The sequence below is a fragment of the Leucoraja erinacea genome, chromosome 1 (assembly GCF_028641065.1).
Source record: "Leucoraja erinacea ecotype New England chromosome 1, Leri_hhj_1, whole genome shotgun sequence".
Classification (NCBI taxonomy): domain Eukaryota; kingdom Metazoa; phylum Chordata; class Chondrichthyes; order Rajiformes; family Rajidae; genus Leucoraja; species Leucoraja erinaceus.
In genome coordinates this window covers 123,926,263-123,940,230 of record NC_073377.1, presented here as the reverse complement: position 1 = coordinate 123,940,230, position 13,968 = coordinate 123,926,263, and the positions used below count along the sequence as shown (strand labels likewise).

The 13,968-nt window shown below is 41.9% G+C and overlaps 1 protein-coding gene across 1 annotated transcript in view; it reads right to left on the bottom strand.

The window, feature by feature from the left end:
* LOC129701584 (serine/threonine-protein kinase 32B-like) overlaps positions 1 to 13,968 on the bottom strand; it is a 276,952-nt gene that overhangs the window by 53,326 nt on the left and 209,658 nt on the right. Inside the window, 1 exon segment of the mRNA XM_055642860.1 lies at positions 9,189 to 9,278. Coding sequence (XP_055498835.1) covers positions 9,189 to 9,278 — 90 coding nt within the window.

Here is a 13,968-nt window from a genome sequence, read left to right as displayed (position 1 = left end):
CGACCCTCAAGGAACCATGCAACCATCAACCATTCCTCTGCCCACCTGGCTAATGGATCCAGATCCTGCTGCAATCTTTCACAACCATCTTCACTATATGCAAAACCACTCACATCTGTATCATCAGCAAACTTGCTAATCTTGCCCTGTTCTGTGACGTTTCACAGAGTGCTGGAGTAACTCAGCAGGTCAGGCTGAGTATAGAGGTTGGGAGGTCATGTTGCAGTTGCATAAGAAGGTGGTGAGGCCACATTCAGAGCATTGTATTCAGTTCTGGGCACCATGTTATAGGAAAGATGTCATCAAACTGGAAAGGGTACAGTGAAGATTTACGAGGATGTTGCCAGGACTAGAGGGCCAGAGCTATAGGAAGAGGTTGAGTAGGCTGGGACTCTATTTCATGGAGCACAGGAGGATGAGGGATGATTTAATAGAGGTGTATAAAATCATGATTTGAATAGATATGGTTGAATCTTTTGCCCAGAGTAGGTGAATCGAGGAGCAGAGGTGAAAGTGAACGGCAAAAGATTTAATAGGAATCTGTGGGGTATGTTTTTCACACAAAGGGTGGTAGGTGTATGGAACAAGCTGCCAAAGGAGGTAGGTGAGGCAGGGACTATCGCAACATTTAAGAAACAGTTAGACATGTTCATGGATAGGGCAGGTTTGGAGGGATATGGATCAAACATGGGCAGTTGGGACTAGTGCAGATGGAACATGCAGGGCTGAAGGGCCTGTTTCCACACTGTATCACTCTATGACTCTATCTATATTTTCCTCTCAAACACATTCTCCTGCCGCTTCCCCATTACCTCTGACACCCGTATCAATCAAGAATCTATCAATCTCCTCCTGAAAAATGTCCATTGACTTGACCTCCAAAGCTGTCTGTGGCAATGAATTCCACAGTTCACCACCCTCTGACTTAAGAAATTCTTGCTCATCTCCTTCCTAAAGGAATGTCTTTTAATTCCGAGGCTGTGGCCACTGGTCCTAGACTCTCCCACTAGTGGAAACATCCTCTCCACATCCACTCCATCCAGGTTTTTACCAGGCTGGGCAGATTGCAACAGCTTCACACCATGTCCCAAAGCTTGTGTCCTGTCCTGCATCACCCAAGGCAGCAGAGACATTATAGGAGAGGGCAAGCACCGTAACAAAGTAGCTCACGATGGTTTGGGTAACATTCAGGAATGTCTATGCATGCCACATCATGAATATTACTGAAGAACGGTCTTGACCCGAAATATAATCTCCAGAGATGCTGCCTGACTCACTGAGTTACTCCAGCACTCTGTGAAACGTCGCCTATTCATATTCTCCGCAGATGCTGCCTGACCCACTGAGTTACTCCAGCACTTTGTGTCTATTTTCCCTTCACCCATCTGCCCAAGCCCACTCTCCCCCCTCCTTTCCTATGTTCCTTTCCACCCATAAACCTCTCTCTGCCTTTACATTTCACTCCTCTTTCAAATCTGCTCTACTTATCTACATGCATTTTTCTTCTTAACTTTTTAGTCATAGAATGATGCAGTGTGGAAACAGGCCCTTCAGCCCAACTTGCCCACACCGACCAACATGTCCCATCTAAACTAGTCCCACTCACACGCGTTTGGCCCATATATCCATCTAAACCTGTCCTACCCATGTGCATGTCCAAATGTCTCTTAAACATTAGGATAGTCCCAGCCTTAACTACCTCCTCTGGCAGCTTGTTACATACATACATTCAGCACCCTTTGTGTGAAAAAGCTACCTCAGATTCCTGTTAATTTCTGAAATATTGGTCATAAATTTGGTGCAAAAATGCTCCAAAATAAGGCTCAGAATGCATCAGAGAGCATCTAAAACCCCAGAGCTTCCAGGGCCCGCTTAATGGCCCTGGACCCTGGCATCGAGGGACTTCACACGTCGCGCTCATGATGTGCGCAGCGCGCACACTATTTCACATTAAATTTTTTGTAATCCTGTCATGTCACCCCCCTTTGGAAAACTTTGTACGGGCCTGCAAAGATGTACAGGTTTGGTAGATTAATTGACTTTGGTAAAGATTGAAAATTGTCCCTAGTGTTTAGGATAGTGCCAGTGTGTGGGGATTGCTGGTCGGTGTGGACTCTTAGTGTTGAAGGGGCTATTTCCATGCTGTATCTCTAATCTAAACTAAACTGCTGTCTCGTGTGTCTCCATCTTACTGTTAACACATTGACATGCTTCTAAATAATTCCAAAGGATTTCGGTTTGTTTCTGTTAACTTGTTCACTGTCTTTCCCAAACACAAGGATTGAGTGATATAGTGATACTGCAAATAGAGCACATGTCTCAGAACTTCAGCAACATCAGAGTTTGCATACTCTCCCCGTGAATGCAGATGCTCCAGTTTCCTTCCATACCCCGACAACCTTTCGGTTAATTTCCTGCTGTAAATCATGCCTGGTATTGTTAACTGATGGAAAATTTGCAAAACATTTAATGGGCATGTGAGAGAGAACACATGCCCAGGCTACAGGCAAATACTGTAAGTGGGAGAAAGAGATTGATGAGATTGTTCTGAGAATCAGCAGAAACTGGATGGGGTGAATGGTCATCCACGTTGCAATGAAATATAAGAAATGATGTATCATATGGCTTTTGGCTTTTCCGAAACTTTGGTCAAAGCTAACACCATTTCACTCAGTGAGCCTTTGTCTAGTTTACACTTTCTGCTATTGAGTCTCATTCACTAAACTACTGTGTTCCCTTTCTCAATTACATTTCATTGCACATTTCTTCTTTAACCTTTCCCTCCACATGTACCAAATTGGAACAATACAATTCTTGCTTGCAGCAGCAGCACAACGGGTGTGTAAACAAGTTACTCAATGGATAATATAGTAAACAAATAAAAATAAATTAAATAGATAAAAAACCCAATATAGTGCAAAAGCAAATCAAACCCCAACATCCCTAGTGCAACCCACGGAATTCACAGTTCGGAGGTTAGTTGGAGCCTTCCTTTCCAAGGAATACTGGGAGCAATTTTCTGCGTGATTCGGAGTTTCACTAAATTAGATAGAGGATATGATGTTAACTTAAAGGAGCTACGACAAGGAGTATAGGAATCGCATGAATAGTTCCGCTGTGAGATTAAAAATAGGGGCACATAATTGTCAAAAATCTGAACTAATGTTATATGCAAAATGAGCATTAAAATAACTACTTGTTTAAGAAGGAACTGCAGATGCTTGAAAATCGAAGGTGGACAAAAATGCTGGAGAAATTCAGTGGGTGCAGCAGCATCTGAAGAAGGGTTTCAGCCCGAAACATTGCCCATTTCCTTCGCTCCATAGATGCTGCTGCACCCACTGAGTTTCTCCAGCATTTTTGTCTACCATTAAAATAACTACTACCATTTTAACATGATTGTACCCATTACAATCAAAAACGAATTCAGCTTTTTCAAATGTGATTTACCTCAATATGTTGACATTACTTGTTGTCTGCTGTACACAAGAAGATATCATCCCACGGATGAGACTCATTTATTCACTAATGACTGAAATTGGTGCAAAACACACAGGAAAATCACGAATTAAACTGTTTTTGTTCGTACTTGAATGTTTTTCCCTCTCGTTGTGCCAGCCTGCTAATGCGGCTGATCAGTTCTCTGTGTATGCGTGCCTGCAGCAGTCTTTCACTTCATTACTGTGATCTCTGCCTGCACTATGATTCAGTCTCTCTGAATGCTGGGCCAACATAATGCTGAGGAGTGTATGGGTGGGCAAGATCGCAATGGAAACATGGAAGGTGTATTCAGACACAGTGGCAATCTTATCCCACCTCAATTGCATTTACCTTTTTCTCTACGACAGCCCTTATTTCAATTGGTGAGCCTGTCATGGAGGACATACGTTAAAACCCTGACACACTGTCCATAATCCCTCATGTCAATAACGTGACATCTGCAACCTTCGAAGGTAGATGCTTTGGGAATTGTACAGGACATCTCTGAACACAATTTTTCTTTATGCTGTTGGGGTGAATTATATTTTCTTAGAGGCAAAATTAGAATGGATGTTTGCTATTTGGACATTCATAAGGCATTGAAAGGGCTTTCTTACAGAAATGTAAGCATATTGTATTGAAAGAATGTAGACATTAGGCTTTAGAGATACAATGTGGAAACAGGCCTTTGGCTCGCTGATCTGCACCGACTAGTGATCATCCTGTACACTAGCACTCTTCGAAACACTAGGGACATTTAAAGAAGCCAATCAACCTGTGCATCTTTGGAGTGTGGGAGAAAGCCAGAGCACCCGGAGAAAACCCATGCGATCACAGGGAGAACGTTCAAATTCCGTGCAGACAGCAGCTATAGTCAGGATTAAACCTCAGATTCAATCTTTATTGTCATTGTGCAGTGTACAGTACAGAAACCACAAAATGCAGTTAGCATCTCACCCAGAAGAGCGAACATAATGAGCAATCAATATATATATATACGCACATACAGTAGTAGTAGTGCAACTTTTCAACTTTTCTGGGGGAAGGAGTGTCCGGGGGGGGGGTGACTGGCAATCGCCAAGGTGCAGAGTTAAGTAATGTAACAGCTGCAGGGAAGAGGCTGTCCCTGAACCTGCTGGTCCGGCAACGGAGAGACCTGTAGCGCCTCCAGGATGGGAGGAGGGTAAACAGACTGTGGCTGGGGTGAGAGCAGTCCTTGACGATGCTGCGCGCCCTAGGCAGACAGCGCTTGCTTTGGACAGACTCAATGGAGGGGAGCGAGGAACCGGTGATGCGTTGGGCAGTTTTAACCACCCTCTGCAGTGCTTTCCGGTCGGAGACAGAGCAGTTGCCATACCATACTGTGATACAGTTGGTAAGGATGCTCTCGATGGTGCAGCTGTAGAAGTTCACCAGAATGTGAGGAGACAGATGGACCTTCTTCAGTCTCCTCAGGAAGAAGAGACGCTGGTGAGCCTTCTTGACCAGAGTTGAGGTATTGTGGGTCCAAGAGAGGTCATCGGAGATGTTGACTCACAATAAACTTGAAGCTGGAAACACGTTCCTCCTGGGTGTCTGGCTCTGTAAGACAGCAACTGTGCTGCTCTCTGCGTTACTGTGTGTCTACTACGACACCACTGTTACAATAATGATTACCAGCAAGCCAGGGAGGGCTGATAACATTTGCTGCTGGTTTGCAATTTCAAAAGAACCTCCCCCCCCCACATCATTAATATGTGCCATATCTGCTAAATTATCACGTGTTACTTCAGTTCTGTCTTGGAGGAAACTTTGAAAGCCTGAAGGAAAACCATGAGTATGTTTTATATAATAATGATAATATCAAGACATGTTCCTCCATGCTCAGCATATGATTCAATTTCAGTAAACCAAATCCTTTTCTGATTTTAGATCACAATATTTCAATGCGTGATGATTTCACTTTAATGGAGAACTAATATTTTATTTGAATGACAGCCTCAGAAGATCAAACAAGTCGACCAAAATTCAGACCTGCATTTTTATGTAGTGCTGCAAAACATTGATATTTTAGATGTCTAAGATAATAAAGTTTCTAATGAATCTAGTCTAGTATCATTTACATTGTCTTATAGACTCCCAGTTCGGGTAAGTATAAGTAGACCAGCTGGGACTAAAGTAAACATACTTTGTTTCACTTTCCACATATGCTACCTGACCTCCTAGAGTTTCCAGCATTTTGTGTTTATTGAAGCCAACATTTCCAGTAATTCCAACATAGAGCTTTAATAATCACCATGAATTCATTAGCTGTCGAGATCCTTTAGAACTATGGGATATATTTATCTTTCCTCTGAACTATTCTACTATGTGTTGTTTTACATTTGTTGCAGAACTAAACATGCAGTACAGTGGCACCGCTGGTAGAGCTGCTGCCTCACAGCTCTAGCGATCTGGGTTCAGTCCTGACCTTGGGTACTGTCTGTGTGGTGTTTGCATGTTCTCCCTGTGACTACCTGGGTTTCCTCCTGGTGCCCCGGTTTCCACCCACATCCCAAAGGCATGCGGATTAGTAGGAATTGTCTTCTGTAAACTGTTCCCTAGTATGTAGGGAGTGGATGAGAAAGTGGGATATCGTAGATCTAGTATGAATGGGTCACCGATGAACAGCGTGCACTTGCTGGGCCTAAGGGTCTGTTTCCATGTTGTATTTCTAAGCTAAACTAAACTAAACTAAATGTTCCTTGATGAGGCGATAAGGCATATATGCCATATAGTATGTTCTTCTCACAAAGTAATTTGAGCTAAATATGTGAGCATAGTTGAAAGTACTGGTGGATATTCATTGAATTGTTAGTGCTAGAGACCCCATAACAAGATGGTGGGAAGGCAAAGTGAAACATAATGAATTGGCAGGCTAATCTACAGCTTTGAACATAGACACAAAATGCTGGAGTAGCTCAGCAGGTCAGGCAGCTTCTCTGGAGATAAGGAATAGGTAACATTTCAGGTCGGAACCCTTCTTCAGCTTCTCTGTGATATGTCATTTTGAAGTAAACTTTTTGTCCAATCCCCCTGTAAGCTTTTGTCAGGAATTAATCAGTGGTTGAATTAATACACATTATATGTTGGCTGTCTGATATATTTGTAATTGCTTATTAGAAGTAAAATAAAACACTTAGTCTCATAATGAGAGGAGTTGAGTATAGAAGCAAAGAGGTTTTTCTGCAGTTGTTCAGGGCCCTGGTCAGACCACACCTGGATATTGTGCAGGGGCGGAAAAACCCCGGGGGGGGGGGGGGGGGGGCAGGGGGGGGCACATCCCCTCCATGTTTTGAGAGGTGGGGGACATCCCCTCCAAGTTTTTGTAATCCGGATTTTAAAACCCGGTGATCGAGGGCGCCGATTGGAGGAGAGAGACGTCGGTCGGCAGGCAATGGGGGCGGGACATGATTCAGCGCGATGATTGGAGGAGGGAGGAGTGGGGGGGTGGGGTGGGACTGAGGATAGGGCACGGTGATTGGAGGAGGGAGACGTGGCACAGACCTGCGTTTCATCCACAGCCAGGATGATCCCGGCCGGCTCTCCGGTGCTGTCCCATCCTCTCCCTAGTACTCCCCCCCCTCACCCCCCCCCCCCCCCCCGCGGGTGGGCAGAGAGGTCAGCAGCAAAGATCCTACGCTATAGGATCTTCAGTCGGCAGTCAGACGGGCCAGCGCATAGAAACAGCGCTAAACCCAGCTCAACTCTGCCTGTCCCGCCAGGTGAGTCTACAGCCCTCCATGGGCTTGCGGGAAATATGGCCAGCACGGAGAAGCAGCGCTGGTATCCCGTCAGTCCAGACAGGGCTGTAGTTAACCCGGTTAACCAGAATCAGAGACAGGCAGAGTTGAGCTGCATTTAGCGCTCGATTGAGCATCCAAAGCCTCGCGCGCATGTGTGTGAGTGTGCGCATGCGCGCGTGGCCGCCAAAAAATTGTGTCCCCCGTCCCCTCCATGTTTTGATAGAGATTTCCGCTCTTGGTATTGTGTGCAGTTTTGTTCTCCGAATTTGAGGAAGGACATTCTTGCTATTGAGCGAGTGCAGCGTAGGTTCACCTGGTTAATTCCTGGAATGGCAGGACTGGCATATGATGAAAGAATGGAGCTTCTATTCACTGGAATTTAGAAGGATGAGAGGGCATCTTATTAAAACATATAAAATTATTAAGGAATTGGACATGTTAGATGCAGGAAACATGTTCCCGATGTTGGGGGAGTTCAGAACCAGGGGCCACAGTTTAAGAATAAGGGGTAGGCCATTTAGAACTGAGATGAGGAAAAACGGTTTCACCCAGGGAGTTGTGAATTTGTAGAATTCCTTGCCTCAGAAGGCACTGGAGACCGATTCACTGGATGCATTCATATGAGAGTTAGATAGAGCTCTTAGGGCTAGCGGAATCATGGGGTATGGGGAGAAGGCAGGAACGGGGTACTGATTGTGGATGATCAGCCATGATCACATTGAATGGTGGTGCTGGCTCGAAGGGCCAAATGGCCTACTCCTGCACATATTGTCTATGTATCTATGCATTGATTTTACTTTTTTTGTTAACTTAATGTTCATATTAAACAATCAGTTAAAAATCTCCACTGTGATCAAAATTATCCAGAATTCAAAGTTCAAAATCATAGTAAAGGGAGTGTATACCGTTAATTTCAAGACCCTTAACAGCATTGATGTGCAGAGGGATCTTGGAGTCCAAGTTCATAGTTCACGTAAAAGTGACAGCACAAGTAGATATGGTGGTCATGGAGGTGTATGGCTTGTTTGCCTTCTTTGCTAACGGCATTGAGTTTAAGTGTCATGAAGTGATGATGCAGCGCTGTGAGACTTTGGTTAGGCCGCTTTGGTGTATTGCGTGCAGTTCTAGTCATCACATTACAGGAAGGATTTGGAAGCTTTGGAGAGGGTGGAGTGGAGGTTTACCTGAATATTGTCTGGATTTGAGTGTTTCAGCTACAATGAAAGGTTGGATAAACTTAGATTGCTTTCCCTGGAATGTCAGAAGTTGAGAGGAGACTTAATAGGCTCGACATAAAATTATGAGAGGCACAGATAGCGTAGACAGTCAAACCTTTTTCCCCAGGGTGCAAATGTCCAACACTAGAGGGCATAGCTATAAGATGACAGGGGGAAAGTTTAATGGAGATGTGAGCAGCAGGTTTTTTTACACAGAGAGTGGTGGGGACCTGGAACGTATTGCCAGTGGTAGTGGTGGAGGCAGATCCGAAAGTAGCATTTAAAAGGCTTTTGGCTAGGCACACAGAAGTGCAAGAAATAGAGGGATACGGATCATGTACACGCAGTTGAGATCAATTTAAATGCATCATGTTCAGCACTAACATTGTTTGCCGAAGTGTCCGTTCCTGTGCTGTGTTGTTCTATGCTCTATGTTCTATGTTCTATAGTTTTAAGAAAATTACTTTATCACTTCCTTCTGATGAATATGACAATTATAATAATTTTAAATTTGATGATGTCTGATTTTGATTCACGACCCCTACAAATTAAAAGTATTATATTATGATATTATTATCTCTCTATTATCACAGGTATAGCTTACTCCTGGGAAAAACACAACATGCTGGAGTAACTCAGTGGGTCAGGCAGCATCCCTGGAGAACATGATAGGTCACATTTTGGGTTGGGACCTTTCTTCAGATTCTTAATCCTTATTGTTACTTACCCATGTAGGGTTTTGTCCCAGCCATAGATGTAGCCTTTTCAGAATCCTTCACCAGCGTTGCTATGTTGAAATCAGTGATGTGAACATGTCCTTTAAAAACATAATTGTTAAGGAAATTCTCCATAAAAATTCAAATGATGCATATAAGAAAATTTCATTTCATTTAACAATATTGAAAGGAACCATATTACAGAAAAGTGGTTTGCAAAGAATTGCATAAATAGATATTGGATGAAGAAGTGAAAAAGATTTTTGTTTTGACGGATTTTGAAATTTGTTCAGAACATGGAGTCTTCCATTCAATTTACTTGCTGGGATTTGTGCGAACACTAACTCTGGGAGTTTTATAGCATTATGAATAGGCCATATGCCTGTTCATAAAGCTATAAATCTCTGAGAGTAATGCCTTAAGCGTGTTCTTAATCTGCTTGTTTCATGGATGTACCAGGATTTGTTTTATAACAGACAGATTTTTTAATATATGAATTATGGCCTGAAATTGCATGCAGATAAATCATATAGTAGGAAGTATTTGCTTTAGTCTCTTGGCTTTTTGCGTTAAGACCTTGGTGGGAATAGATTGTTTGGAGAACATATTAATAATGATATAAAACTAATAGCTTGAAACTTTATATAAAATTAGCGTTTCCAATATTACAGCTCCTTACGGTAATTCAAACCAATCAGCTAAACTCAATTTTCTTGTATGTATGATGCATCATTTTAATAGACAATTTCCTTCCAAGTTTTAGTAACATGGCAACTAGAACTGTGACAATAAACTAACCTTGAAACTTGAACTGTTTTATTAACTAATTTTATTTTTTAATATGCAACATTATAAAAGAAATACATGAATGCAAATGGAAAATAATAACAAACTATTCATCCACATATTTAGCATTGTTTCGATCATTGCTCTTCCCTCAAATATTAATTGAAAATTGTAAGAAAATTATTTTCTCCATTGAGGAAAATTGAGTTCATGAACAAGGCAGCGATAGCTTGATAAAGAATGATTTTGCTTCAGTCTCAATGCAGTATTTTCAGCAACAAATGTGAAAAGATAGAATTTTTACTAATGTAAACAAAGAATGAGAGTTGAGCGGACTTGTTTTGTCAGGGAGCATATAACCATACCTTGTACATTTTCATCCAAATTGTCGATATAGATCTTCTTCTTGGGTATGGAGTGCACAGCCTAAAGTTGTAGGTCAGGGGTAGACAACCAGGCCAGGACAGCATCAGTTGCTGGGTGGATGGCTTTGATGCCACCAGGGAAAGCTTCAGTTAGCAGTCATTCACGATGTATGGGACGGTCTGGTCTGGATGTCTACAGTCGCAAGCAGGGCTGTCTGTTATCCCCCACATATGCAGGTGATGGGCTGTTCTTGCATGGAGGGTGCGGATTCTGTTCAGGGTTAGCCATTGCTTGTGATGGAAGCCAAATCCCAGTGGTTTCACTGTGGGGTATGTGATGACCTCTCTGTTGTTGGTGTTGGCAACTTTCCTGACTCTGCGCCACTCAGTCTTGGAGTCAGAGCCTTCCAGGGATTTGACTGAAGACCAGAAGGGTTTGCAGGAATTCAGGCGCATGTTGGGCACATTATTCAAGTCGACATAGACAGTAAACAATTATAGGACTTTGTTGTTTAAGATTTGAATTGTGTTATTTTTTGCTTTTGCAATCAGTGTTGATAGACTTTATTGACTGGTTATACTTCTATTTGTTCTCCTTTTGGAACAAGGTTTGCAGAAATTACATTTGATCTGCATAAATGTAAATAACCAACACAATTTCTGTGCAGTGATCATTTCCACACAGCAAATTCCAGCTATTTACATAGATATGATGAAGGTACAATTTCTGTCTGTTCAGAGAGACAAAACATCGATTTATCAAAATTGAGTTGCATACTTTATTTTTAAGTGTTGTACAATCAAAGATCGTTTTGTTCCAGGCAGAAACATTTCAGGCCCTTTCCAGATCCTTTATCACTGCAAATATTCTACTGGGTACACACTGCCGGGAGTCTCGTGCTTTTAATATGATTTTTGATTCAGTGTACAGGGAGTAAAATAATTCCAAAGTAATTCTCTTTGAGGATTTTGCACATGATTAGTCATGGAGTTGTAGTGTAGAAACAGGCCCTTCGGCCCAACTTGCCCATGCTGGCCAACATGCCTCATCTTCACAAGTTTCACCTGCCTGCTTTTGGTCCATATCCCTCCAAACCAAGGGTTCCCAACCTGGGATGGGGGGGGGGTAAATTTGTTGATTCTGGATTTGTACATATGTTTTCTCATTGACTGACTGTGTTTGGTTCTGGTATACCGGTATCTGTTCATCATTAGTTGTTCATAAATAAGTGAAATAACATTGTTATGTGCTATTAATGTTTCCAGGGGTTTTACAGGACGAAAAAGGTTGGGAACCCCTGCTCTAAACCTATCCTGTCCATGTACCTGTCTAAATGTTTCTCAAACATTGCGATAGTACCTGTCTCAACTATCTCCTCCAGTAGCTTGTTCCATACACCCACCGCCCTTTGTGTAAAATAGTTACCCATCAGGTTCCATTAAATCTTTCCCCCCTCTCCTTAAACCTATGTCTGCTGGTTCTCGATTCCCTCTACTCTGGACAAAAGACTCTGTGCCTTTACCCAATTACCCGATCTATTCCTCTCATGATTATACATTACATTGTTCATAAAATGGTCACTAAAGTAAATTGAAAGAATTTCAGAGGCAACATCAAAACAAGTGCCTCTATTTAGGCTATATCTCCCCCCCCCCCCCCCCCCCCCCCCCCCCCCCCCCCCCCCCCCCCCCCCCCCCCCCCCCCCCCCCCCCCCCCCCCCGCCCCTCCCGAAACCTATAAGATCTATATATTAGGCAGAGGCTCACCCACTCCTCCAACCTCATCTACTGTATCTGTTGTTCAAGATATGGACTCTTATACATTGGTGAGACCAAATGTAGACTGGGCGATCGTTTTCGTGGAAAACCGTCACTCAGCCCGCCACAACCTACCTGACCTCCCGGTTGCCAGACACTTTAATTCTCCTTCCCATTCCAACACAGACCTTCCTGTCCTAGGTCTCCTCCATTGTCACAGTGTGGCTCAATGCAAATTGGAGGACTAGCATCTCATATTTTGCTTGGGCAGCTTACAGCCCAGTGGTATGAATATTGATTTTTCTAACCAGATAGCCCCGGCATTCCCTCTCTATCCTTCCCCCACCCAAGTCACACTAGCTTCTTGTTTTCGCCCTAACAATGGCCTTTCCTTTGTCATCATTACTTTTTTGCATATCTTTTATCCATTGCTCTTAATCTCTCCACATCATCGTCTATATCTCTCGTTTCCCTTATCCCTAACCAGTCTGAAGAAGGGTCTCGACCCACAATGTCACCCATTCCTTCTCTCCAGAGATGCTGCCTGTCCCGCTGAGTTACTCCAGCTTTTTGTGTCTATCTTCTATTTAGTTTGTTAAATGGGTTCAAATGTTCTTATGTTTTTTAAACAAATGTATTTTTATATTTTATTTAATTAAAATAAATAATAGTTTGATTAGTTAAATTTTAGCTTTAATTTTTACTTAATAAAAATAAATAATAGTATAATTGGTTTTTGATGTCAGTGACATTTGACTGATAACATTTCTTGCACTGATCTCAAGGGTTTTGATGTTAGCTCACAATAAATTGTCCTTTCCTGCAACAAAACAAATAGCTTTTTGAAGTAAATATGCTCAGATCCTCGAGACATGGCCGCAAAAGGAATCTGGTTCTGCCCTGCACTCATTTGGCTATTGATCAGGGAGTGTATTGAAAATATAATCACATTACACTACAACTACATCAAAGGGACATCTTGCAATGCAATTCATGAGGCATGTGGCTCAAATCTTTTTTTATGATTTCTTGGCGAACTTTCAGCTAATTAAATCTAGCAGCCTTTAAAAAATATCCTCTGTCATCGTTCTATCTTTTTTTTTTAATCCACTGATACTATCAAATAGAGGGTTCTATGTACACATGATTAGATTATCTTCTTCTAACAGATATATTTAGCTAAGGTACATCCAACCAAAATAAACCAGTTTTTTAACGTTTGGAATACTGCCAATGGAGGATTTGAACCAAAATGAAGACCATTGTATTTCACTTAGAGGTCAATTGTTGCAAATCAAATTGATTTATTTTTGGAACTCAACAATTAAGACCTAATTTATTTTTGTATTTTTGTATTTTTTTACTGCTTATTAGTATCTGATGTAATTATTCCACCATTGACTAGCATGACATATAAAGTAAAGTAAAAAGCTCACATTTACGAGATTCACTTGGATTGGAATTTTACTAAAGTGCACGAGTGTACTTAGATGTAATTCCTTTTGTCTGTTAATAAGGTCATTGACTAACTTGAAGTAAATTTGGTTAAACAAATTACCCCTAATGTGTCGTGAGTTGATGAGAAAGTGGGATAACATGGAACTGGTGTGAGTGGGCATACGCTTGGCCTGCCGATGGGCCTGTTTCCATGCTGCATGTCTAGACTAAACAAAATCAAAGTGTTAAAGTAGAAAATATTGTTTCAATTAAATTTAATTGTCTGAACATTCTCATTGATCCATTATTTATAATTGATGATTATATAAGGAAAATACTGAGAAAGTTTATTTCTCCATGTGCATAATATGATTGACATTATTTTATGGTACACTCTGGGTTATACATTTGGTAGCACATTTTGATTTTTAATGCAAAATGTAAT